A 26,308-nucleotide genomic window follows, 5' to 3' on the forward strand; every position below is an offset into this window, starting at 1 on the left:
CCTCTAATGACTTATCTAATAACTAAGCATCCACAAAACAATACAAGTACGCTAAGCGAAAGAGAGTCTCAGAAACTTAAACACTCTAACCTTGGAATAAATGAACGCGGCGGGCCGACAGTAGTCAGAAAGTCTTAAATCCAAAAGAAAGCTCCATGAAGTTGCTACAGTTCAGTGCTCGCTATTATAACCCAATGAAATTAATTACATTCATTTTTTTGGCTTAATCAATTACCCTCCATCTCAAGGGTAATGAAACATTGAAAATAATTACTGTCTGTTCCACTTTCATGTTGATTCTCAGCAGCATGGGCGTAGCTGCAAGAGCACTCAATGCAATCAATATTACTGTAATGTGAACCTTGAGGCACTTCACTAACAGTCATTCAAATGACTACAATCAGCGTGCACGTGATCGCACTGTTTTTACATACGATAAAAGCCACCAACATGCGGGTGCTATTAGAGTAGCCCCAGTTGGTTTACAGTCCGCAAAGCTACATGCAGCACACATGTCATATGCCCATTCCTCAGATAAGCAGGTTGTCATCCGCCGGCCATGAGAAGACAGCCGCTCTGCAGGCCTGTTAAATCTGTAATATATGGCTGCATATAAAATCTGGGTGTCAACCATAAACTGAACATGTGCCTTATTGACGGAAGTTTCCTATTTTTAGAGCTGCTCCGCTGCTTGAACAAGCAATGTGACATTCACGGTATGGGGCCTGTTCTAAATGTGTTTGTGTGTACTCAGGGTACATAAAGCTGTATCATGTACAGTAGGTGTGCTGATGCCAAGCTGAGTGTCACTGCTGGCATGATGCGAACAGTATACACATGAATGTGACACTGGATTACGCTTTGTTTCGATAAATAATCCTATTTGTCTGTCTGCAACTCGTCTTTCTAGCAATTCCTCCTTGTATGACTTTACAACGGGGCATGTGGGATTGTGTTTAACCGCTACAGCCAAAGTGCAGTCCCGATACTAGTGCTCTATTATAAGCAGTGGTTCTGTAAGGGGAGATTACCTGAGGCGATCTTGTTGTCATGCGCGGCCGGCCCATCCGGAAGGACGTTTTTCACCTGAAGGAACTCGTCGGGTCTGTCTCCTCCAATGATGGTGAACCCGAAGCCCTGGGGGCTTTTTCTGAGCGCCGTCTGCAGGATGGTGCCCTGCAGCTGAGACGGATCTCGCGTGAAGCTCCGCGCTGCCCTACCGGGCTCCTCTGCTGTTGGGATGAAATGGAAAAAGAGGAGAGTGATTGACAAGCTGTAATGGACAGGGGGATGGAGAAAAATATCTTTAACGGCTTAATTGCTGTAATTACTCTCCGCTAAATTGCTTCCGTTTGCCCGGTTGAACATATTACAAAATTCTAGCCTAACAATAAATAGTGAGATATAAAATTCAGCTTTTATACAAAATTTGAAAAGAAGGCACAGTGGCATTAATTCTGGAGATGAGAGCGGCACATCTTCAAAGTTCACAGGTTTACGTGCTGTGACTGTCTATGTGCTATGCAAGCATGCACACGTGTGTGTGTGTGAAAATGGAGAGAGACTGAAAAGCTCGCTCATAAATTGCCATCTGTCTCCATCACAACAACGCTGGCGCAGTGACAACGTGTCTGACAGCACGTCACTCACCGCCAGTAATTACACGAACACTCTGAGAACATCGTAATTTAAGTGCGAACTCAAACAAATCACACGCGCGCACGGAAAACTTGCGAGGCTGCCGCAGTGTTTGCAAAGCCAATAAACACCCGGCTATTGCAAAATGTCTAGATTTTGCCCCGTCACACCGTAAACAGGCAATTCCTTTTCAGTGCGGTGATAAATCCGTCCTGAAATGCACCTGACATTTTCTAGGTAAACTTTTCATTGCAAATTCCCTTTGTGGTGCCTGCAGGATGTGTAAATGGAGCAACTTTTTAGGAGGCAGGAAAGGAACTATATTAGACAGTGTGTGTGTGCACGTGCGAGAACGAGAGCGAGATGAGCGCAATGAGATAGAACGAGACAGAGTTTGCCCCGACATGAAGACGGAAACTCTAACTAAACCCCGGCCTTCGCTGTGGTGCGAGCCTTCGAGATGGTGAGTTATGCGCTGTGTCCCTGCACGCTGGGTTTCTGCTCCGGCAGTTCCCACACTGATAGATGGTGGTGCATCAATCTCATTAGGGAGGGTACAGTCAGAAGCCACCCCCCACCCCATCCACGCCTCCCCCCTGCCTCTAACACCCTTCTCAATGTGTCATGGGATTGCGATTTGCATAATTGCATTGCAATTGGCTGATGAACGTGACCGCTCTGAAGAGAGAGAGAAAAAAAAAAAAAGATTATGCCAAGTATGATTAACATGACATTCTGCACCGGAGCTGTGTCAGAGAGATATTTGCAAGATTGTACATGTAAATTAATGTTGTGTATATGCATATAGGTGGAATAACATGAAATTCCTGCTATTTGAGGTGTGAGCACATGCGCTATATTATATGTATGCTGTTTGACAGGATTAAGCCCCGTCAGGCTGCCCAGGCACTCCATGTTAACACAGTATGTCAAGAGACTGTCAACACTGTTTCTTACGTGACCGCCGTGAAAGCAACACTGACAGAGGAGTACAGAGACAGGGGGGAGAGGGTTGGAGAGGGGGCCCACACACCAAAGCCATGTTTACATGGTCTTGATTAGGCTGTGGGCCACAAAGGGACAGTCAGGGTGAAGTGATTATATGAAATGTCAGGCAGCATTGTCAGCGCTGTAATTATGGCCGGGCATTGTGCTGTGCTTTGCTCCTGTGCTCTGCGGCATTGTCTGGGAGGTCAGGCTAGCCATCCTTGTCAAAACAGTGTTTAGATGCCACCTCACGCACGTCCACACACTCGCACTAGACCACTAGCCATTAATTCTCATTAACGAGGGTGGGAAGGTGCAGAATGGGCACCGGGGAGGCAGCCGAAGCTGGAGGCGGTGGTACGCAGAAGCAATATCATCCACGGACTGCAGAGAGGCTCGGCTGTGAGAGGCGGGGTCTGCGTGCAACAGAGTGAGGCAGACAGTTCTGTCCGAGGGGCGTCTGAAACGCAGAGGCTAGTTTGAATGCTAATGTGGTCGTGCGTTGTGTGTGCACGCACAGAAGTGTGTAATAATTCTTCCTCATTTTGCAACAACGCGGGGCTTCCTCCTCTCAGGCCTTTACATTGACTGAGAGGAGGGTGATTAGACCAGTCAAGCGGCAGCCTTCGCCACAGGTGGTAAATGATGAACAGATGACCCAGTAGAGATGCAATTTATGATCATAAGTCACTTTCAAACACAGTCACCTCTTTCTCCTTCTCTGCCTCGCTGTGTTCTAAAGAGATCTTTGAACTGCGCTGAATGACTGGGGCAAAAAGCATTTTCAAAGAGGCCTCAGAGTCCTCCCCGTTTCATAATCTACTTGTCAAAATGAATTCTGCCGCCCAGTGAAGCGCTGCTCCATTATTCAAATTGAGTATCATTGCTTCAGAGGCTATGGGCTGTTTATCAGCAGCCTGTCAACTGTTAGAACATCTTCCAGACATCTCAGCATGAAGGAGATGACAAAGGTGCGCCAGTGTTTGGAGAACACATCTAATGCCTCGTTAGAAAGTTTTTTTTCTTCACAGAACAAAAAGCTACAACTATAAAGCCCGAACCTGCGTCTCAATAACGCTGCCAACTGTGCTGCATCTTATGGGAGGAAGAGGAGGAAACATAAAAGTTACTGACCTGAATCACCAAGAGCCACCTGTTGACACTCCTTATTATTATCACACCTGTTTGATACGTTAGCTACACACTCACTGCCAGAATTTGTTATTTATTTCTGAAATTGTTTTCTGTATGTGTAATAAATGCTTTGTATTTACAGTGAAAGTCCATCCTTGATAGTTTGAATGACATCATTTCAGCAAGAAACTAGCAGGGCTAAAAGTCTACAGCCATGCAGGAGACTGTGTGAGGCTATCCACTGCGGCGCTTTGAGCTAATGCTAACATCGCCACGCTAACAATGACAACGCAAACACGCTGGTATTCAGATGTAATGTTCATAATGTTCACCATTTAGCTTTGTGTGTTAGCATGCTAACGTTTGCTGTATAGCACCAAACAAAAGGACAGCTGAGGCTGATGGGAATTAGCATCGTCAAATTTCCCTACAGCCAGGCTGCGAGAGTCAGAGACTGAAAATGTGCACTCATCATGTGTTCCTTTGAGCTCCTCCTCTCTCTCCGTCTTAAATTCCAGGATGGAATTCAGAGCAAATGACCTCACTTCCTGTCCATTTCCCCGATGACCAGCGAGAGAAACACTTCCTGGCCCTCAGTCTAAACCATGAAGTTTAATGTAAACACTGCAGAATGGACTATAGCTCTGTGCAAAACCACAACACCAACAGGTAATCCTGAAGTGGAAAAACATATTCATTATCTTGTCGTTGCCAAAAAAGTTGGCAGTGACAGGAACAATCTCACTCCTCACTTGCGAGCGACTGTAATTGACACCTCTGCACTTTCTGCTCCAGAGGGCTTGGCTGTGGGTGCAGCTACCTGAGGGCGTGGCTGCCGGCGGCGGTCCTGCAGCGGGCGCGTCGACGCTCAACTTTCTCTTCGCCTCCATCACTGGATTCTCAAACTGGGTCTTCTGGTTGATGTGGCTGCACGAGCGAGATGACAACATGAGAACAAGAACTGTGAATAGCACATTAAGTTGTTAATGAAGCGCAGGTGACGTGTTTGCATCCTGTTTGTCTTGGCCCCCCGCTCGTCACACATGCTACTATTCCAGTGGTTCAGTTACCTGCAGCAGCTGACGGCACAGTCTGAGCGCCAGCTGTGTTTCTGCTTTTGGATTCGTCTGTGTTCTTATCTTTGGGCCTCGCAGGAGACAGCTTGTTCACACGGTCGATACTGTTCTTTGCCTGTCATGCAAACCTGTGATTTGACTATGAGGGCTGGGTGTGGCATAACCTACATGCTGGGTAGACAGCGTGTCATACGGCATGCAGGCTGTTCTAATGCAGCATAAAAAACACAACTCCAGACCTGTCCATGCCAGAACTGTAACACATACAGACGGATTGAGAGCAAGTCCGAACCTCAGCAATAAAAAATTGAATGCCGAGTGAATTCAAAGAGAATTGGGGAGAGGATCAGCAGCAAACTACGCTCTGAAAGCCTGGACTGCCAAGATGATCAACATCTGCTCAATGCTTTGTAATCCCATGATCAAACAATTCAATCAACTGCAAATAGATGTAAATGAAAATGTTCCCCTTTTTCATATCATATGCCCACGGATGGCCCGTCTTTGGGTTTCCGAAAATAAACAGTCTTGCTAAACCCGGATCAGCAGCTACGTTTTGGGGAGTTTACACCAAATTCAATCTAAAAACAATTACTGACTCTCAGATCACACCTGTGTGCTGAAACATTTCCTGCTACACAGAGAAATGTCCCTCCACGCTTAGACGGTAATGGAGAGAGGTAGCTCATCTGCGTAATGAGCTTTAACAGTTGTAAATCGCGGTCATGACAGCACCTTGGGAAGACGAAATGCACTGATGCTGCACAGTGAATCAGCCACATGCTGAGAAACTGATGGTATATGCTTGTGCGTGTGCGTGTGTGTGTGTGGATTCAGTGCAAAGTAGCCTGTGCTCGTGCTGCGTCTGACTCATGCACAGAGATACCCTCCCCATTAAGTCGGGAGAGATAAACACTCCCCTCTCTTTCATTTCCACTCTTTCATTTCCTCTCCCGCTCCCCATCTCCCTGTCTCACTCTTTGATTGCCACACCTCGTGTTTTGTTTGGAAGTCGAGGCAATAATGAGACTTTGCGTCACGTCGTCGCACGCGGCCGTTCATTCACAACAAAATGTGCCAGACAAAGAGACGGAGACGGAGGAGAGGCGGCCTCGCCGTGACCCTCGAGCATGAACAGACGCGCTGGTTCGCCCTCCCCGCCTGCAGGTCTTCCCCCTCTTTGTCCACAGTAATGGGACGAAAATTGCGCTTTTGTTTACACTCTTGATCAGGGTGGAATCTCACCCTTGTTTCCCTCTCAGGGACCATAAAACATCATTGTCTGTTGTCTCCGCTCTGTCCTCTTTCACGAACACACAAAGCTGTAACCCACCAGACATAAACGCTTTCTGCAGGACTGTGGGAAACTACCGTAGCACGCCAGTATCCATACAGCAGTGCACAGCTCATTCAGCACCACACTTAATGCTTCTATAGCTCTGGAATTCAGTGACATGGATTCAAGCTGCAGAAGATGTGATTGTTATAACACAAAACTCATTTAAGAACAGTTACGTGGAATCAAACATGCAGACACAGCACCAGAAGGCCCACAGAGGAATAAACTGATGCCCTTTTGACTGTCACTTCAGCAGAGACACAAAGAGACTGAATATGAGCAGAAAGCCACATCCTCCCCAACAGTTCACAGCTGTAGCCCTCTGGGCCCCTTCAGGCATGGGAAGAAGTTTACTCACTCGACGTAGTAGGTGCCGAACTGGGGGTCCTCAATCTTCTCCCAGCCGTAGGGCAGCTCTGAGGGTGGGGGGGCAGACAGGGAAAAGGCAGATGCAAATCACTTCAAGCACTGCTGAGGCACTACATGGACAATTGGACACACGCAATGAGGCATGGTGCTTTGACGGACAGCTTCACAGCATGCCTACCTACACACAGAGAGCAAGAGGACTGCTTTTATTTGTCGCTGTGTGTGCAGGGCTTAATGCACACTGTTAAGGAGGCAGGCAGAGAGGGAGGAAAAGCTCAGTTGTTATACAGCCTCCCTGGAAAGTAACAGCAGCGTGTATGTGCGCAACATCTTGAGTTTTCTGCTGCTGTGTGACAAACACACGCAGCTCAGAGGAGATCTTTACGCAAGAGGGGCCATAGAAAATTGCCTTTTGAGAGATGCTGCACTGATGAGCTCGCTGCGTGTGTCCCAGAAGCCATTAGGAGGAGAGGGGCAGGCTGGAGACTGGGGGGTTTGTGCTGTGTCACCAGCATGACTGTGACCAGGCCCGCTCAGCTGTTGAATCACCGTCTGTTAGCCAGCGCCCTCTTCACAGAGGCAGGGGTGAGGCTCATGCATGCCGCTCTGTGCAGCAGGGAGCTGGGATGAAATGTAAGCGTGTGAGGGTAGAGAGGACACGGGGGGTGGGGTGGGGGCTGAGGGGTGTAAGCGCTCATGCAATTGTTACTGCCACACCGCAACCATCTTCAGATACTGTCTCACCTCCTTCCTCGCACTTCTCTGGAGGCTTGGCTTTCTTGGCAAGGCGGGGGTCCAGCCAGGTGGTGGTCTTGCTGTTGTGACTAAAGCACAAAGAGGAGACAGGGCTTTAGGTGCAGTAAAACCATTTAAGATACCATGACAATTAAGCAATTAGCACTGGCAACTCTCGGGAGCCACTTCAGCCACGAGCTATTCCACCAGCTCTGACAAACAAACACAGCTAAAACAGAAATGTGGTTAACTTCTAATCTTTTGGGATCAAATGGCTTATTAAAAAAGCCTTTAAAATGTTAGTAAAGATGTAACAGAGCTCAGGGGACCCTTTGAGGTGTGAGGAAGAGAGAGAGAGAGTAAAGAGGGAGGGAAAGGAGACAAACATGGAGCACAGAAAGAAAAGAGTGAGCAGCTGCAGAGATCAGAGAGAGCAGAGCTGAGAGAGCAGGTCAGGGGTGGCGAGCTCTATTTAGCCTGTTGTTTCTCCGGCTGGCAGAATGAGCTATTGATTTAGCAGCGAGCAGCAGCACCTGGCTCCGTCAGCGGCTCGGCACTGACTGCTCGCCACACTAACGGGCCAGGTAAACAATGCGGGCCCTGCTGCTTTCAGCGCCAGCCAACAGACCTGACATCAAACACAGGTGGGGAACGAAAGAAAAAACTTCATCGGGAAGAACGCAACTGTCACTGCACGACAGAAAGCTCCCACGTCCAACACCTGGTTCGATAGAGCACAGAGGAAGACGCTGGACGGGGAGCAGAGAGGACACACTGCCAGGTCTCTCCACACATTTGGCATACCATGGCGGCAAGAGAGATGAATTGGGAGAGTACTGGGAGTGGGATTAGCATAATGCTGATACAATTGGAGAGCAATAGGACCAAAACAATGCAAGCCAAGCAGCAGTACTAAGGCTACTTACTCTATAAAATACACCATGCCAGTCTCTGTGTAGGCCATCTCCCAGTTTTTAGGCAAGGGCTCCTGACTTTCATCCTGGGGGTTCCACGCACGCAAGTCCATAGCCCCGGCTGACTGGTTGTAGCTGGGCACCGTCTTCCTCCACTCCGCCTTGTCCTTGTGCTCTGTGGCCCGGCATGGGGAGAGGGACACGGGCATGGAGATAGAAAGAGGAATGGGATGGGTGTAGGGGTATGGGAGATGGTAGAAGGAGAAGGAGACAGGAGGTGAGAGTGTGGCGCCATTGGAGCTCCTCTGGGCTCCTTGCATCTCTCCCTGCTGCTGCTGCTGCTGCCGCTGCTGACGCTCGAGCTGATCTTCCTCTGTACACTGGGTGGACGGTTACATCCACAAGGGAGGAAGGGGTAGAGGGAGAGAGAGAGAGAGACAGAGAGAGAGGGGGACAGAGAGAGTACACAGCGAGAGGACGGAAGCGCAGCAATTGCCATAGGATTTGCATGTCAGCAGCGATGTATTGGGAACTGCCTCCTAGGCAAGGGCAGAGCTGACCAATGCTTCAACGCAGCCGTGAGCGCCACATCACAACTCTATTAGTGTCACACAGGCTGATGCATGTGCGTGTGTGTTTGTCTAATCTTGATGCATGTGTGTGTGTGTGTGTGCGTGTGAGGCTCTTATCTGCAGGTTTTCATCTGGCTGTGTGTGACCTAGCTTCATCGTGGCATCGAACGCTCAGTCTGTTTGGTTGGGGTAATTGAATGGCAGGGATGGAAAGTGACAGCTGTTGACTGGGACAAGCCAAGAGCTTTTTGTGCTGAAATTGGGACCTCTTTTTCATGATGGAACCAGGAGGGGGGGGGGGGTTCACTTATACAGTCAGAATAAATGACTACATACAGACACTTGCTCTAGGCTACGGCAGCTTTCAGCCCCTGCAGAGAAATATTAACTCGGCTGTTGCAGACGCGGGCATGTAGGCCTCATAAACTGACGAGAACGCTAAAAGGACACAAAAGAAAAATGTCTGTTAACGGTAATGCATGACTATTATTAAACTACCTTCAAGGCACGGTAATACATCTTCCGCAAGCCCTTTTGTTGTACATCCTCACCGCTAGGGCAATCCAATCCATCCACATGCTGACAAAGGTATAATAAACTGCTTTAGTGATTGGACCACCCATGAACTACAGAATTGAGAGTGACATCCTTCTACAACGAGCGTTTTTTTTTGGCTGGGCTCCACGCTGCCCAAGGCCACAGAGATGATGTGTCTCTGACAATGTTTCTCTCTTTCCCTCTCGGTTGTGAGATGTGCAGTTGGATGCTCGCTCGCTGATCTTTTATTTGGATAATTTCTTCTCTGTCTCTTGACAAAGAGGCCTTCCTCTTGTAAAAGCAAGACATGGTTCATATAATGTACACAAGTAATTTTTAAGAGTATAATCAGCCTTTATGTTCCACATCAGTGTGGGGTTATGCAGGCCAACACAATTGCTAGTGAATTTTAAATGTCTATTGACATGTCCTCGACAAGCTCATTCAGCTCATATATACTCATGTCTTAGTTATTGCAATAACACAGTAAAGGCAAGAAAGTTAACTTCCTGAAAAATAAACAGAAATTCAAAATATCTCTTGGTAATTGTGCTACGAATGTCGGCACAATTGTTGGATAATTATCCTCAAGTATGATAAAAACACACAAAATAGCAAAACTGGCAACTTAATGCATTATGCTTTGGTAATTGGCTGTTTTTGCAGCACTTGGTCGTTTTGTGCAGAGTAGCTCATTTGGCCTACAATCTGGAGCGGCAGCGCCATTGTGCACCAGGCCAGGGTGTGTTTGAGGCCCGTCAGAGGCCTGTCATTGAAGCCGTAACAGAGGGCACAACAGCCTGCTCGAGCAAAGGGCCACAAGCTGCTACTCTGCTCAGCTGGCTGCTTTAAAACGGAGGAATGGTACTCTGAGTGAAAACGATTTCATATGGATGCTCATTATTTAACATGCTGGCACGTACTTCTGACCGTTACCCTTTTATTATGTAGTGTTTTATAATAACACAGCAGTTCGAGGTTTTCTAACTGCTCTCACAATGAGGACCACTCATTAACTGAAACATGTCCTGATATTGTTTGTGCCCTGAGCCATGCGAGGACATCCTTGTGGGGGAATCAAACGAGGACAAACCTCTAATCGAGGGATTGCTTCCATTGATCTCAGACAGACTTTGGCTACCACTTGACTTTGCAGCGCTGTGATTTAGTGCTGACCCTGCACGCAGACCAGCTAATCCTGAGAATGTTCGTCCGGAGAGAAGAATGATAAGGAGGAAAGAAAAAAGGGTACCCGCCGTTGTGCATTCTGTGAATAGTATAATGAACTGCTGGGCAAAATAAATAAATAAATAAGCAAATGGAGCAAACAAAAAACTGCTGGGGTTTAAATTTGGAGGAAAGCGGTTTGGAGCACAGCTGCATCACAACAAGCTGGAAGAATTGCAGAAAATGAAACAGTCGTGTTTCTCACCAGCCAGGCCGTTGACCATAGGAGGCCTCTCCTCTTCCTCCTCCTCCTCCGGTGCGGCACTGTCCTTCCTGTCCATCTTGCTGACAGAGGTTGTGCGCTTTCGCTGGACCTCCGTGTCAAACTCCTCGTCAAACAGGACCTGGTCCACCAAGTCCGGCTGCACGGGGCTGGGCTCTGCAGGGGGCTTAGGGGTCCCATAGTAGTTGCCTGGAAAGAGGAGATGGAGACGACAATATACGCTCGTGAATGTGTTTCACCTAACATGTTTATTGTACCCTCCATTAATGCTAACCTTCACTGTTACACTCAGCTAACCCAGAATCTACTTCCATGCTGTAACCCCACAGCAGGCCCTCATGGAAAAGCCAGGACCTGGAAACAACACAGTCCTCATGAGAACACGCACATACATGGTCGCAAAGGTTAAATACTGCAGGAGAGAACCGCAGGCCACCACAGAACAGGAAGAGACAAATAAGCCCCAGTGCTGTGGCAAAACCACTTTGTTCAGATCAAGGAGGGACCATCTCACCTCAACTGCAGCAGTTTTTTTATACGTCCTAAAAGCCACAGGGGAGTCTGATCGTTAGCTACAAATCATATCTGGCTGAGCTGTATTGGTTGGAACAAAATGAGGCCAAGCTTCGTCTGTCGTAACTCAGCTTTCGGAGCAGTTTCTTAGATAAGGGAAAGTCTTTTTTTCCCCCTCTCAGTTAGCTTATTCCCATTGGGCGCCACTGTTTCTGTCAGTACTGACCCACGCTGCTGGTCTGGGGAAGGTTTACTCGCAGCACGGTATGCTTCGTCCAACACACAGACAGGGTCACATTTTCTTCCCAGACCCAAACCGGCTGATCAGGTGCACCTATCACAGCAGGAGCTTGCAACTAAAGAGACGTGATCCCTCGCTGGCTTGCCATCTCCGACAAAGCCGACCGTTAGATGGAAAGGTTTTCTAATTGATTCATTCAATTTTGGGATTTTATTCTTAATGTCCTAATCAGCCTTTTTGCTTATGTGCTGTATGTGCAGTGTTTCTATTTCTAATGCGCAGGTTTTTATGCAACATGCATAAAAACCTGTTATTATCTTTATTAGCATTATGATTCATCGCTGTCGTAGTCTCAGCCCTCAGACCAAACACAAATATCCTGGACTGTTGTTGTGTCATATTTGCTGCTTCATTCCCAGGGGAACAATGACTACAGCGTTTACGCCAAGGTGGGCTCTCAAGCCCTCGATTGGCCCTCTGCTGTCATGTTGGTGCCTAAGGCAGCGAGCAGCCCTTACTCAACGCAGCGAGCCTTTCCTCAACTATAGGAGGCGGGTGACCCACTTTGCCACTCATTACCTTCGCTCCCCGTGCAACAGCATGAGGAATAACAGAAAGGATGAAAACTTAAAAGCACGGGAGGTGAGAAAATAGTTGGGAAACGGCGGCACAAATATTGATTCGCTGGTTGTTCTCAGGCTCTGCGAAACCACAGCCCTCCGCTGTTTGTGTGGGATTGAGACCGAGCTGTGTCTGAGTGGCTGAACATTGCATTGTAACAGTTAAACGGCGCATCAGGGAGCGGACAGACACTGTGACGAAGGAGTCTACCGGGAGGAGGAGAGTGAAACGAGGATGGGAACAAAGGGGGAAGGACGGGGAGGGTGAGGGGCGCTTTCTCACTGACGGAAATTTTGTGACAAGGGAATTAAAGTTCCACACAGAGCGAAATGAGGCACAATCTTTGCTAGAGTTTAATTTGTCTCATTTAAATAAATATTCTCAAAAGCCTGTTTACCATCGTGAAAGTAAGACAAACAAGACGGGATACAGATTGATTTGCTTGTAAATACAGAGTCATGCTAAATAATCGATTAAGGTAATTACATTAATCCGTGTTTTAATTCACGAAGCGTTAATATCAGTTCCTTACTCAAAACCATTAAATCCTTTACTAGGTTTGTAATTAATAGGATGCTTGCTGATGGAATGCAAATTGAGGGAGTTAAATTAGAAGTGGTAATTTGCTCTGTGCTCTCCTCGGTTTCTGAAGCTCACACAAAGGTGCACGTAGCCTCTGTAAGTACCTATTAGCAGGGAGCTGGGAGACACTGGCCACAATAAGGAAGTGCACTGAGATGGATCGCGTTGTAATTATACTGTACTAACGAGCCACAGTATGAAAAGCGCTCATTGACGAGAATTTATAACTCCATCCAGTGTGGATGTGAAACCGCACGACGTGGGAAAAGAGCAGCGGCGGGCTGTTTTAACTTCACCTACAGAACGAAGCGAGACGTCTCTTCGCAGAGTCTTTGGGATCATTAAATGAGCTGTTTGTATCAACCTCGTGTGGCTCCTCATTTGTTGTTTACCTCAAGTAATTTCATTTAGCGTCACGTATCCTGTGACTGTGGGGCACAGCCGGGCTCCCCAGACATCTACAGTCAGTTCTGTTATCTTATTTAGTGCATATATAATCATGTTGTAATATACAACAGTACTTACTAATTATCCACAGCTCCACTTAACAGAGTGCTCCGTCCTATTAATATTCTAATGTGCCAGAAATAAACGTCCGCAGCATTTCTTTTGATGGGACAACTGCATATAGTGTGTTTTATCATATCAAAGATTTCAACTAGCTGCATCAATTAGACTTAATTATTAAAAAAGGGCCGAAACGGGCAGCGAGAACGGGCTCGATCAAACAGATGGATATTTGTGATTCTAACAGATAAGTAATAGATAAAGAAGTGAATGACCAACTGAAGAATAATAGAATAAATAATGCTGGCCATGTGATGAAATTAAAATGGCGAAAGAACAAAACCAGACTGCACAGACACATTCAGTGCTTCGGAATTGATTTTCAGGTGCTCCTCCTTGTATATAAAGCTCTTAATGGATTAGGACCAAGCTCCATCGCTAACTCCTGCGATCATCTGCTGCTGGTCTACTGGAGGTTTCCAGCAGCAGTCAAAAGAAAACTGGGGCTGCAGCCTTTGTCCATTACGCCCCAAAGCTCTGCAGCAAACTACCTACAGATATGAGAGAAGCAGCTCGCTGAATATTTAATATTAAAATGTTGTATTTGACTTGATTTTATGCATTCGATGTAATCTATTTTTAACTATATTTTATTATTTTATTCTGTGGTTGTATGCATTGTCTTTATTTGCCTTATTTTCACTGAGTGGGTTTTATTCTCCATCTTATTTTCCATTCATTTTTCATCTGTTTTATTTCCATTCTGTCTTTTTTATGTGAAGCACTCACTAGGTGCATGTGATTTCTTTCTTGTAAAGCACTTTGAGCTTAACTTGAATTAGCCTGGTTTAGAGTAAAGAAATTCCTTTTTTGATAACAAGCACAATAAAATGCTCGTGCTGCTGTCTGGATAGCACGATGTTAGCAAGAGGGGACGAAAAAGACAAACTTCACAGATAGTTTCCTGAAAATTGGTGGTCCAGAATGAGAAGTTGAATTCAGTGTAGTTGAGCTGCTTTCCCTCACAACTGACGTAATGTAGAGAGCAAGCTGATCTAACCTTTCCCTGATCCTGATACATAACTCTGCCTCATTAAAGGATGTCCAGTGTCTCATTACCAGGACAAAGACCTTCCCTGCTGGGATGCCGGGACAAATTCTAAAATCGGTCTGGATCTGAACAGGGTGTCTGGTCGCCCTTTGGCAACCCTGGTGATGTCAGAGTGACCACCTCAAAACTCCCACCTTAATTACAGCTTAGATTAATAGACTGTTCTGTGGTGTGTGGGTATGTGAGGCTGGGGGTTGGGTTTTGTGTGTGCTCTCTCTGACAGTATCGGTGTGGCTTGCATGTTGGAGGAGGAGCTGGCTGCACACACCTTTGCCTGATCTTCATCAGGAGCTTACTTAAGGCGGGCCCGCCGTTGTTCTCGCTGCCAGATTGTCATCGCTTTGTGGTAGATTGTATGCTAGTGCCTCAGAGAATTTTCGCTTGTGATTTCTTATATTTACCTGTGTTCTCTATATTCAGGATCCAGCTCGTTACCCTCAAGCCACCCAGCGCCTGTACCAGTCAGCTCGAGCCACCGCTGTGCCACACGGCCCTTCCTCGCTGCCTGCTTGCTTGCCTCCCCTGCCTTCCCTGTGTCTGGAGACACCACCTCAACCAACTCTTCCCCCTTACCGCTGCCTAAATAAACTTTCACCTAGCCACCTTTCCCATGTCTAATTGTCTGCATTTTGGGCCCTGCTCTCTAGCCTCGTCACATGTTCATTCTCGCAAGAAGAAAAAGAAAAGCCTGGGAGCCACCATGCTAACAACTCCCCATGACCGTGTGTGTGTGCAGAAATAGCCACCTGTTGATATGGGCGCTGAATCAACACGTCAACATGCTGTGTTCTACTCTAAATGGAACAATGGGCGAGAAGCAACACAGCAAAAAAAAAAAAAAAAAAAAAAAAGTGAGAAAGAGTGAGAAACACTGATATCTTGGAAGGACTTGTTCTTTCCGCGAGCTGTTCCCTATTGATGGATCAAATTTCTGACCTTGGGATTCTACAGGCTGTACAGTCAGTCGCCCACTCACAAACATATACGAGCATTTCAAGCAATTGTACAACACACACGTATGCAAGATGTATACTTAGTACTGTTCTGTACGACTGACTAGGAGGATAAAACTGCTGAGGTTCATGCACGTCTCAATTTGGCTGCTATGTTTAACCTCTAAGAGGCTACTTTGTCTGAAGCAGGATAAAAATATTACAAGTCATTACACCGTCGAACTCAACGTTTTCCGTCGTCAGCAGCTTATGTAATTTCAATTCTGCTTCCCTTTTGTCACGAGGTGGCGAAATGACAAGCAGCGGTGTTAAAGGTAACAGCAGCAGAAACAGTGTGCACGGAGGGCTGATAATTCCAGCAGTGTTATTACATTAAAGCCCTTTTTGCAGCCTTGTGAGAGCGGTGGGTGGACACAGTAAGGCAAAGCCATTTTCATTTTAACAGCCTGGGCCAACACTTGCTTGGCACCGTCAGCGAATTACACAGTCATTCACTCATGTTGCACATGCAGGGTTGTGTTTGCTGCCAGAGAGAAGTAGCTTCATGTCAAAGGGAGCATTTTTTTTTTTAAACTTTGCTTCCCGTTGGGCGCCAACGCTGAAATATGCATGTGTGTTTATGGGTGAGAAAGAACGCATGTGTGTGTGTGTGTAGATGTCACTTTTCAGTCAGCAGCTGGCAGCATATCTCATCTCCAACTTATGGGAGTCTGAACAAAACACGAGTTGGACTGTGACCATCTGCAGTGAGACATGACCTCTTCAAATCTCACTGTATCACTGAGAAGAACTTTCATTATAAGCTGTGATGGAGGCGCCAGAGAGCATGCAGCCATCGTCATTTAGCAATGGGAAATGCTAGCGAATGGATTTGAGGCAATGTTTTCAAACACAAATGGAAGTCGGAGACATCCCATATGCTGTGGAAGTTCGGGAAAACCTCTCAAGGGCTCATTGTCTGGCTCTGCCTTCGCCGGCTCCCCCTGCCCCACCCTCCCGCCTGCGTTTATCCCTCTGCCTCTGTGAACCTGCCAACCGCAGTCACAGACCCTCATTAATCATTGAGGCCGGGCTCCCAGTCTCTTGGGCAGTGCCCAGTTTGCCCGGGCCTCATTGCTGACTGCCAGTGCCCCAGGCGGGTGAAGCCCATCTTGTGCTCCAGCCTTGGCACGGGGCTCCGGCGCTGCTTGGCATGGATGCCCACACTCTACGAGCCAACCTTGTCAACCTTGCATTCCTCTACTCCCTGTGTGTGTGTGTGTGTGTGTGTGTGTGTGTGTGTGACCTGCCTCTCATAAATAAACTTCCCTTCCAGTTTCTGTTCATCTCCTCTCTCTGCGTAGTGACACCCAGCATAAATTACACACCCTTCCTGCCTTTACTTTCATCCTTATTTTTCTTATTAAGCTGCTCTCATCCATCCTAATCCCTCTCTCTTCATCCCTCTATCTCCTCTTCTTCCACTTTTATTTTATTTTTTTGTTCTTGTATGTTATTTGGATGTGTCCAATAACAACACTAATCCAACTCCTGTGCTTTCAGCAGTGCAGTTCTCAGAGCTGAGGCGCTTTTTAATCTTTCTAGCCTCCGTTTTGCGAGCTCCTAGGAGTGGGCAGCTGTTGCTAGCGCAGCACCTTTGCACCCTCCCTCCTCTGTGACTTCTGGCCCGTTGCCCTGTTTCTATCTAATCCACAGCTACGCAGCTTTGCCTCAGAACTTCACAAAGCCTATAATACCAAAAAAGACCCTATTATAAAATGGTTGTAGTGAATGTGGTCCAGTAAAACAAGGGGATGGCAAATGGTCATTTCTTTTCCAGTAAAGTCCATGATTGTCAAAGGGAATACATTTTGTACCGCACAAAGGGGATTTCATCATCCCCCCCGTCAAATTGGTGCCGAACAGGCTTACAACTACAGTCTGTAACTGTCAGCTGGAATGAAAGCACCATAGCACGGTCTTGTCTATAACTCTCGTCCTTTTTCATCTTTGTCCCAGCCTTTTATGCTTCATTTATGGTGTGCAGTTCTGTGCTGTTTTGTATTTCCAATGCGTCCTTGCAGAAGGCCACTTTCATGCTGACCCATGAAACTACCTACCCAGTCAAGGTAATGGTTCCCATGCCAGTCCATGCAAACAGGACTGTGCAGGCATACCGCCTTATGGGGTCTGCAGATCTGGAAGCAGCTTGCTTTATACAACCTGAATAGAGCCCATGATATAATGGCATACAATGGCAATGTTAACATAACTTTGTGAATAATAAGACAGAAAAGTCTTCGTATCAACTTTGTACTAACCCTCCTGTTGCTAACTTTGAGCTTCAACAGCGAGAGAGAGAGACACCTGCTTTCCCTGACTTCTGCTTGTCCATTTCAGCTCCCTGTCTCCACCATGAATGATTCATACCGCTGGCTTTCCTGCACCGTCCACAGTTAGGAGTAGAAAATTGGATATGCCCTAATTCACATACATGCGCACACTCCCGCGCGCACGCAAATCTAATTCTTGAGCGTTGCGGCGCAGCCAAGGTAACAAGTGTTGCTCCCACCCTGACGCTTCCATCATTCTGCAGAACTGGAACCGGCAAACTAATCTCTTTGTTTTTGTGCGGTTCAAACTTTCCCATCCACTCCGTCGACAGCTGAGTCAACCTCGCACTAAGACCTGCTTGGAATGCAGAGAGCGAGACTGCTGGGGGCTGAAAATGTAATGGATTAATGCTGGGGAGTAATCATAAACCCATAGAATTTTCCTCTTTTATGCTTGGTTTAGTGTTTTTTTCTCCTGAAATAACTTTCTATTATTGGTGAGCGATATGACAACCAATCTGTGAAACGCTCATTGTTTCAGATATTGGCTCCAGAAGAGAAGTGGGAGTAAATGTCACTATTGGTTACAGATTAACCACGGTTACATCAAGCCCCTGTTGTTCACAGGTCTGGAGGATTAGTCACAGCTGTGAACATGGCCGCCCAGGTCGATGTTTCCATTCAATCAGCCACAGATACAGTAAGGTCTCATTCAGACGGAGAAACATAACGTGTGCTGAAGAAGCTCGGCACGTTGGGGGGAGGGACATGAATAATGACTGACTGCGATGAGAAACTAGGTTGGAATGGAGTGTGGTTTTCCCCGAGCCCTTGACACTCAAAGTTCAGCTCAGATTCAGTCCCACAAGAGGAAAATTCTTTCTGCGGCATGGAAACAATAAAACACAACAAAACAAGAGAAGACATCAGAAAATGTGAACACTACACACACGGCACAAAGAGCACATGAGATTAAAAGGTGCAACTAATGAAAACAGGGATGAGATCAAAGTACAAGGCTCCACCAAGAGGCGGTTTATGGTATATTTAATTTAGGTGTGCTTATTGCATCCAGAATTCAATCGAAATTTTATTCTTTTACAGCAAAACCTGCATCTCTGACCAAAGGCGATGATGTAAAATTCATTAAACAGCAAATCCAGGCAGCAGCTCCGCAATAAGTTCAACTCTCCCCACACACCACTCGATGCTGTTTTAAAATGTGTCTCCAAAGGAATGCATGTCTGTGTGAATTACGGTTAATTTTACAGTATATGGCCTGTAGCGACTACTCACAGATCTGTAGTCAATGACTAACTCACCATGTGGAAATCATTCATTACGTGGGAAATATCTCTCCCTCTCTTTCCCTGCCCTCAAGTGTGTCTGCCTGACTGTCTGTACGTCATTGCTTGTGTGTGAAAAGTTTGCCCAACAGTTTATCTGTGGTGAATCAGAGGTCAGAAGTTGGAAATTAACGATTAACTTTGTGAGGGCTTCTGAATCTGTGCCTTCAGTACACATACGGTTGTGTTGTGTTAAGCCGGGAAGGGCAGAGCAGATCCATTATTCATTCTGTTGACTGGTTCATAGGTTCAGGGATGAAGGGCCGGTCTCGCAGGGGCCGATGTGGGACAGAGGGCAGACGAGAGGGCTCCTGCAGAGCCAACACAACGTGTAAAGGACCGGGATGAAGTTCTCCGCGGCAACAAATTCACCTGGGGATATATTATCTCTGGTTCTGTCACATTAATGGTTACAGACTGATGACATGTGCAATGTGTTGACTTCACCTGGTGACCTACTGATGCACAGCTCAGCAAATTCACAAGAGAACCAATAACCCGAGCGTGGCGAGGGGACTCATCCTCAGCAGCAGCCGTGTCCCCAGGGCAGACTGGGACAATGTATTGTTCCGTACTCCCTCTTCGGGGAGCAGTTTTTCTCTTATGGTCTTCCCGAGTAAGCTATATTCCATCTTAGCTCATTTCCTCTTTGGGGAGTCCGTCGCTGCTGTGAAAGCTGCCAACTAAATTCTGATTCGGTCCAAACAAGCGGACTGAGACCACCTGAAAAGCTGCGCATTCAAAGTGGACTCTGGTTTGTTTATGTCAGCAGAACTGACCAAATACACGATTTTATGACAGTAGATATGTGCATTAGCATCAATTCAAAGGCTAAACTACTGTGATCGCTATAAGCAGCATATAAGGCCTATTTATGTAAGATCATCTGGTAACCATGGTAACATCTATGTGCGACACCCCGTGAGTGTGGGGGTCCTCCCAGTCCGACCAAAAGAGGCATGTTGCGTTTGTGTGTTTTGGCAACTCCTCCTTAAAAAACAAGCGCCTTCCTATAATATTATGTTGGAACTCTTCTCTTCCATCCTGTTAATACCTGTTCCTCATTATTCATGACACAAGGTCGAGCTGCAGTCTCGACTACTAATTCTCATATTCGGTTATTTCTTGGTGAGCTCTTACTGAGGACATAAATATACACATAAAAGGCAGTGAAGTGCTGCACGACCTGCCGTCGGTCACAGGAATGTGAGGGGGTGTGGGTTCATGCAGAGGTGGTGATGCAGGATGGCAGACATCTAACTGTCCATTGAAGGAGGTCCCTGTGAGTTCACGTTTACTCCTCTTGGTTCGTTTGTAAGAGGTCATTGTGGACATGAATCGGACCACAGCTGAAAGGCAACAACGGATCTTTCCTTTGATTCTCTAGGTCCGGCCAACATGAACAACTGGGATTAACCAAGATGGAGAAGCGGTGGAATTTGTGCAATTAGGGTCATTCTACTTCGTCCTCAAAATAAACTGTCTATATATCCACCATCCACAGCAGGGATCCTCAACTACACTTGTCTGAGGGCCCAAACTTTTCCAAGCAGACACTGCGGGGGCTGGGCTTTCGAAAAAAAAAAAAAAGTCCTAATTAGCCTATTATCATTTCATGTTTTGACAAAATAAACTGCATTTTTCTGAGCTGATACCAGTGTGAACAGACTCCTAAAAATCATGGAAACCCCATAATGATAACAAGATGAATCATTAGAAAATGCTCTCAGACCTCCACGAAGAAGGCCTTCAGTCTTCAAATGAAAAGTGACACCTCTTGAGTGAAAAGCTTTGGGATCCCCCTGGCCAGCGCTCTGCTGCCGGCTCAAGGGAACGGCCAGCCTGGGAGCCGAGCTGTTTGATGGAGGGTCCACGGAGTTGGAGAATAATTTGATTGTGCAAAACAGGTGAACTATGAAACTTTGGACTTGGTAAGCTAATCAGTGATCACTCTCTTGTGGCCAGTGCCGGCTGATCTTTAGTGTTGTGGAGCTGCAGTATGTGTTGTGTTGGGACTTACCATCATAGGTGCCGCTCTCCAGCAGCAGTCCACTTTCTTCCAGGTCACGGAATTCCCCCACACTGATGAAATTGTAGTCCACTCCAGGAACTTCCCCCTCTCTGGGCTGCCGAGTGGTGCCTGCCAACAGCAACACAGTTTAAGACAGAGGGAACGTTCGAACAAATGGAACGTGCCATTCACTAATACGGGGGTGGGTGGGGGAGTTGGAAGTGACACTGCATCCAACATGCCCACGGGGATGTGATTCAAGTCCAAATACAGCATTCAGGGGTGCATCTGTGTCTACATCATGAATAGTGAACAGCGCTGGGACCACAGAGCTATGAATTCATTATTAAAATGTGAAACAGAGAAAACACAGCAGCACAGCTGTCAGAATCCACAGCGAGTGTAACTGATGATAATGATCACGAACAGGATTTTAATTGCACACTTTCACTTTGACTTCCAACAGCACCTTTATCCCTTAAGGATGCAATTAAATACCATACGAATGCCATAAATAACGGAGACGAGGAGTGAAAGGATGGTGCATGAATGGATGAAATCTAACTTCACCGCTGACCTTCTGTATATTTGTTAAATAATGACACTACTATTGAATCTGCAGTGTACTCACAAAGCAATTTCTCCTCCAAATCTAACATTTCCCTGGTTTCCATGGCAATATAATGGAATATAATGATTACACAGACAGGTATAGACTTGTCCGCATTAAGCGACTCAAGTAAAAATCTTATTAATGCCAGAACTTTTCTGAGACATCCATATGTGTAATAAACCAAACAATGAATGTGTGAACTTATACAATTAACTCAAACACTGACACCTCCAGACCTTTACCTTCACAAAGTCCTATTCAGTAACATTAAAGATTACAGCCTCATAGTGGTGGAGAAAGCATTCAAATCCTATTATTAAGTACTAATACCTGACTGTCCAAACACAAAAAATGTTACTTAAATAAAAGTATGTACAATCAGGAAAATGTACTTGAAGTATGAAAAATAAAAGTACTCACTGCAGAAAAATGTCACCTGTGACTGTTATACCTTTATACATGATATCATCAGACTATTAATATAGACAGATTATTATTATACTCGTGCATTAATGTTAAATGCAGGAAGTTGCAGATGTAGCTGGTTGAGGTGGAGCTCATTTTTTAACTACTGTTTACAGGAACTAATGACTATTTTTATTATGGATTAACCAGCTGATTATTTTCTCTGTAAACTAATTGATCGGTCAGTTTGCATCAGTTTTTAAATAGTTAAATTGCTGCACCCAGAGTCCAGAGTGACACCCTCAGAATGATCAAAAATAAACGTAAATAATTAAAAGAAGAGCAGCAAATCTTTGTATCTGTGAAGCTGGAATCAGCTTTTCAATGAAAAACGATTATCAAATCGATTGTCAATCAATTATCTAATTAATCAACTACTTGTTTTAGCTAGAATTGTGAAAATGGGCATTGCGTATTTTTATTTACAACAAAACATAATAAAGTGAAGTGAAATGAAGTGAAATAATTGTAGTGAAGTAAAAAGTGGTGGAGCAGAAACAGAAAAGTGGCGTGAAAAGAAAAGCCTCAAAGCAGAAGTAGCTGACGTTTGGATGTCCCACCTGTTTCCAAGACTTTTTCAGGTTCAGGTGCATAAACCGAAGCTAAACTCTGCAAGGTCACGGGAGTAAAAATCAGTGACACGTTTTACGGCGTACTGTCTCCTTCTCGCCAGTTGCGACGGTCAAGGTCAGGTTTTTTATGATCTTGAAGCAACAGAAGCAACACTGACTTTAACTTTGTACTTTCTCTCTGTTCTCCACCACTGTTTAAAATATTTAATTTGCCTTTTTACTTAAAACACGCTCCCACTCCAGCTCTCCACTGCATTCCAGTTCCTGCTTAGCTCCAGTCATTAAATCATAATCCAGCATAAGTGCTGCATCTGGTAGAGAAAGAGTCATGTTTTGCCTTATTGATGCTCTCGTCTGTGAGACACTGAAAACATATTGTTATGAAAATGATTTCACGCTCCCCGACATGCCGACTCTGCTTACCGTCATTTTAGATGTAATCAGGGCTTTTACGGTACCTCAGCTGAACCTCGCTGCTATCTGGCTGCGCTGCAGGCGCGAGGGATTTTACCTCCGAGTTTAATAGGAACCTGTCCCCATTCTTCATTTTCTTTCTGTGTCAACATCCATCCTGGCTGCAGTGTGAGCCATCACATCTGAAACAGCTTAGTCTGTCGCAAAGACAATCTTTTATTATGTCAACCAGAGCGATCAGAGGAGGCCAGCTAAGCCACAGAGGGAGGAGGAAATATGAGCTCGTTTCTGGAAGAGGGGAATAGAGAAACGCAGTGATTTAGCTTTTGATTGTTTATTCAGCTAATTTACTTGAAGATTCTCCACTAAGTTGGATCTGTTTTACCACTTTTACGGTTTAAATTCTCATAACACCATCACGGGGCGTTGTAATTATACTTTTATCATCTGGTGTCTCGTGTTGCTAGAACATACTGTAATTTCAAGAGGTAATGGAGTTTCCACAGAGGATTAAAGCTTGAAAAGAAAATGAGGAAACAAAGGCTGCGGATGCCGATGTGTGTGTAGACGGGTGAATCTCCTCAGCCTCCACACCTGGACAGCTGCGAGGGAACAGTATTATTACACCTCGGCCGCGTGAGGAGAGACTGCTAAGAAAATAGAAATTTAATCATCTGAGAGGAGCGCTGGGATGAGGAGCTTTGAAGAAAAGACAGGAGGAAATTTGCCTCTCGTTTCTCGCCGGAAAAGAACGCACCGCTTTAACTGCTTTAGTTTCCTCACAGGCCCCGCTTTGAAGAGATGAAAACAATACGGGACGAAAGTGTCGAACTGAAAAGTGCTAGTGGTTACTGGGTCTACAGGGGTTGCTGTGGTTGAACAACAAAAGCCAACACTCCAGTGTTACGTGTGAAGTCTAATTTGTGCCGGTATAAACCAGCAGGTTGAACACCTGCTCTACGGGGCACCAGAAGCCAAGTGATGAGCGTTTAGCAGCGAGGCTCCCGGATGCTAACGGCAACAGAACGATGAACAAAGAATAAAGAAACGAGGAGAAAAGTCAAACTTCTTGCTTCTGACGGATCCTCACTCCCTACTATAAATTTGGTAAAGTCAGGAAAACGCATCCACATTTATGAGCGGGTCACGTGGCCTGAAAGCACAACACGGACTGCAGATATCAGATTAAAAAGAAGCTTTTTTGGAGCAAAGTTGAAACAGCTTGAACTACCTTCCATATTGCGACAGTACCTTGATGTGCACTGATGCTTAACTTATCAGTGCAGTAATTCATGTTATGTTATTGTTGCTAAAACTATTTCAATTTGTCACAAGCTAAAACTAAACTAGCTGATTTTTGCTTTGTTTGTGTACAAGCTAATAAATATAAACCTAGCTTCTCGCCCAACAACATAACATATATTTTATTAATCATGCAATTTTGATTAATGAACTGATCCAGATGTATTAGATTGTAGGAAAACAAGCGTTCCCTAAAACAAGCTTTTCTGATATACATCCATGTAGTTGCATCGCTACGGAAACAGCAGCTGACGTCTGAAAGACTGTGGTTGAAACATGACATCTCTGTGTTACACTGCAAAATTGAGCAGAAGTCACCCAGTGCAACATTACAGAGTGCTGCGTTCATACTAACACACTGCACATCAGTTCATACTGCATGCTGCCAGTTAAACTCACCACTTATCACTGTATCTATCACATTACTGGAGATCAGACGCAATGCATTTTGGGACAGTTGACCAGTAAGCTCACGTTGCATGCTCAGAAATTCTTGCTAGTTTGGTCAACATCCAGGTATTTCTCACGTAAACAGCATCCACATACGTATCATGCAGCTGGAACACACTACATACGCAATTTGACTTCCCTCCCAGTATGAGTAGTACGCCAGTGTGCGATGGTGAACACATCCACTGACCCACTTCTGGTGTAGACAGGGAGTTAAAAGATGAGCACAGTGAAAGCGTCAATGGTCAAATGAATGATGCATTGCCACTATTCATTACTGCATGATCTTAGTCGTGTATTCAGCAGAGGAGGAATTAATACTGATTAATACTTCAGAATGACACTAGTCCAAAAATGTTATCTTATCATTTCTTCTGCAGCATGGAGAGATTATATCACAATCTAAGTTATTTCTGGTATGAAGCGCTGCTATAAAATGATAAAGTTGATGTAATTAAATGAAAAGGAGCTTGCATTTGCGTTTGTAACGTCTGCATTCATTCCTTGAGGCTGCATTTATAATTTAAAGGCCCCGTGGATGAATGGAGTCTTTATATGAAATCGTCAGGAGAAACTTTATTTGATATTGTTGTCAATTTTTATGATTCACTTTTAACATTTTATTTCTCTGGAGTAGGAAAAATGTTCCATGTTGAGCGACATCAATGCAAAGCTGTATTCTCTTTTGTCTCTTTGGTTTTAAAAAACTTAAAAGGAGCTCTTCAATGTTCTCAAAAAGAAAATAAGAAAATGACACAGACTGAAAACATGGGGCGCTTTCTTTTTCTTTTTAAAATTTCTGAATCCTTTCTTGCTTTGTTTTTTCCTTTTTTTCCGTGGAGCTGATTGCCCTGCTGTGCCGGATATTAATGCCCAGGGACTGACAGAAACAGAGAGGTAGCTGGCGGTGGAGGTGGGGGGTCGGGATTTAGCCCAGTTTTAGGGATTTGGTGGTGCCCTGGACCCCTGGCACTGTCTTGAGCTCCCGTCATCTTTCGTGGGAGGCAAAGTCCGTGACATTTAATGAAGCCTCGCTGTGTGTGTGGTGAAAGGAGGAAGTCATGCTTCTCTCACTCTGAGACGCCTTTCGGGCTGCTGTAATGAGCACAGGCATCAAGCTGCGGTGGCTACTTGGGCTCGGCGCATGGTCACTGCGGTTCAGTGAGGCTGCGATAAGCCACCGGCACAGGCTGGCGTGAGCCGAGTGGACGAGGGACATGTGCTGAGCTGCTGAAGCCAGACTGCGACGTCTCACATGAGACGTGCAGGGAACAAGCTTTTATATATATATTTGATGTTGACTCTGTAAAGGAGAGTCACATGTTGGGAGTTGGGTGAAACTGTCTGTGCTTAAATAACTAATAATCTTTAAGATGACGGGAGGAAATTGGAAAAACAAAACTAATTGAAATTGAAAAGTTGGTACTGCTGCTAATGTATAATATGTGTATAATATATAGTATAAATAAATAGCTAAGGAGCACTTAGGGCTCGTATAGTGTTTTATACTGGAAATTGTTTAATGCATTTGCACAAAAAAGTGG

At 45.6% G+C, this 26,308-nt stretch overlaps 1 protein-coding gene across 1 annotated transcript in view; it reads right to left on the bottom strand.

The window, feature by feature from the left end:
- The window catches only part of magi3a (membrane associated guanylate kinase, WW and PDZ domain containing 3a), a 106,515-nt gene that overhangs the window by 15,166 nt on the left and 65,041 nt on the right, over positions 1 to 26,308 (bottom strand). Inside the window, exons 3-9 of the mRNA XM_041945315.1 lie at positions 20,958 to 21,077; positions 10,734 to 10,940; positions 8,205 to 8,367; positions 7,288 to 7,367; positions 6,533 to 6,590; positions 4,580 to 4,686; positions 1,032 to 1,232 (exon numbers count right to left, since the gene is read on the bottom strand). Of these exons, the coding sequence (XP_041801249.1) occupies positions 1,032 to 1,232; positions 4,580 to 4,686; positions 6,533 to 6,590; positions 7,288 to 7,367; positions 8,205 to 8,367; positions 10,734 to 10,940; positions 20,958 to 21,077 (936 nt within the window). The remainder of the gene's footprint in view (positions 1 to 1,031; positions 1,233 to 4,579; positions 4,687 to 6,532; positions 6,591 to 7,287; positions 7,368 to 8,204; positions 8,368 to 10,733; positions 10,941 to 20,957; positions 21,078 to 26,308) is intronic.

The sequence above is a fragment of the Chelmon rostratus genome, chromosome 10, assembly GCF_017976325.1.
Source record: "Chelmon rostratus isolate fCheRos1 chromosome 10, fCheRos1.pri, whole genome shotgun sequence".
Lineage (NCBI taxonomy): Eukaryota > Metazoa > Chordata > Actinopteri > Chaetodontiformes > Chaetodontidae > Chelmon > Chelmon rostratus.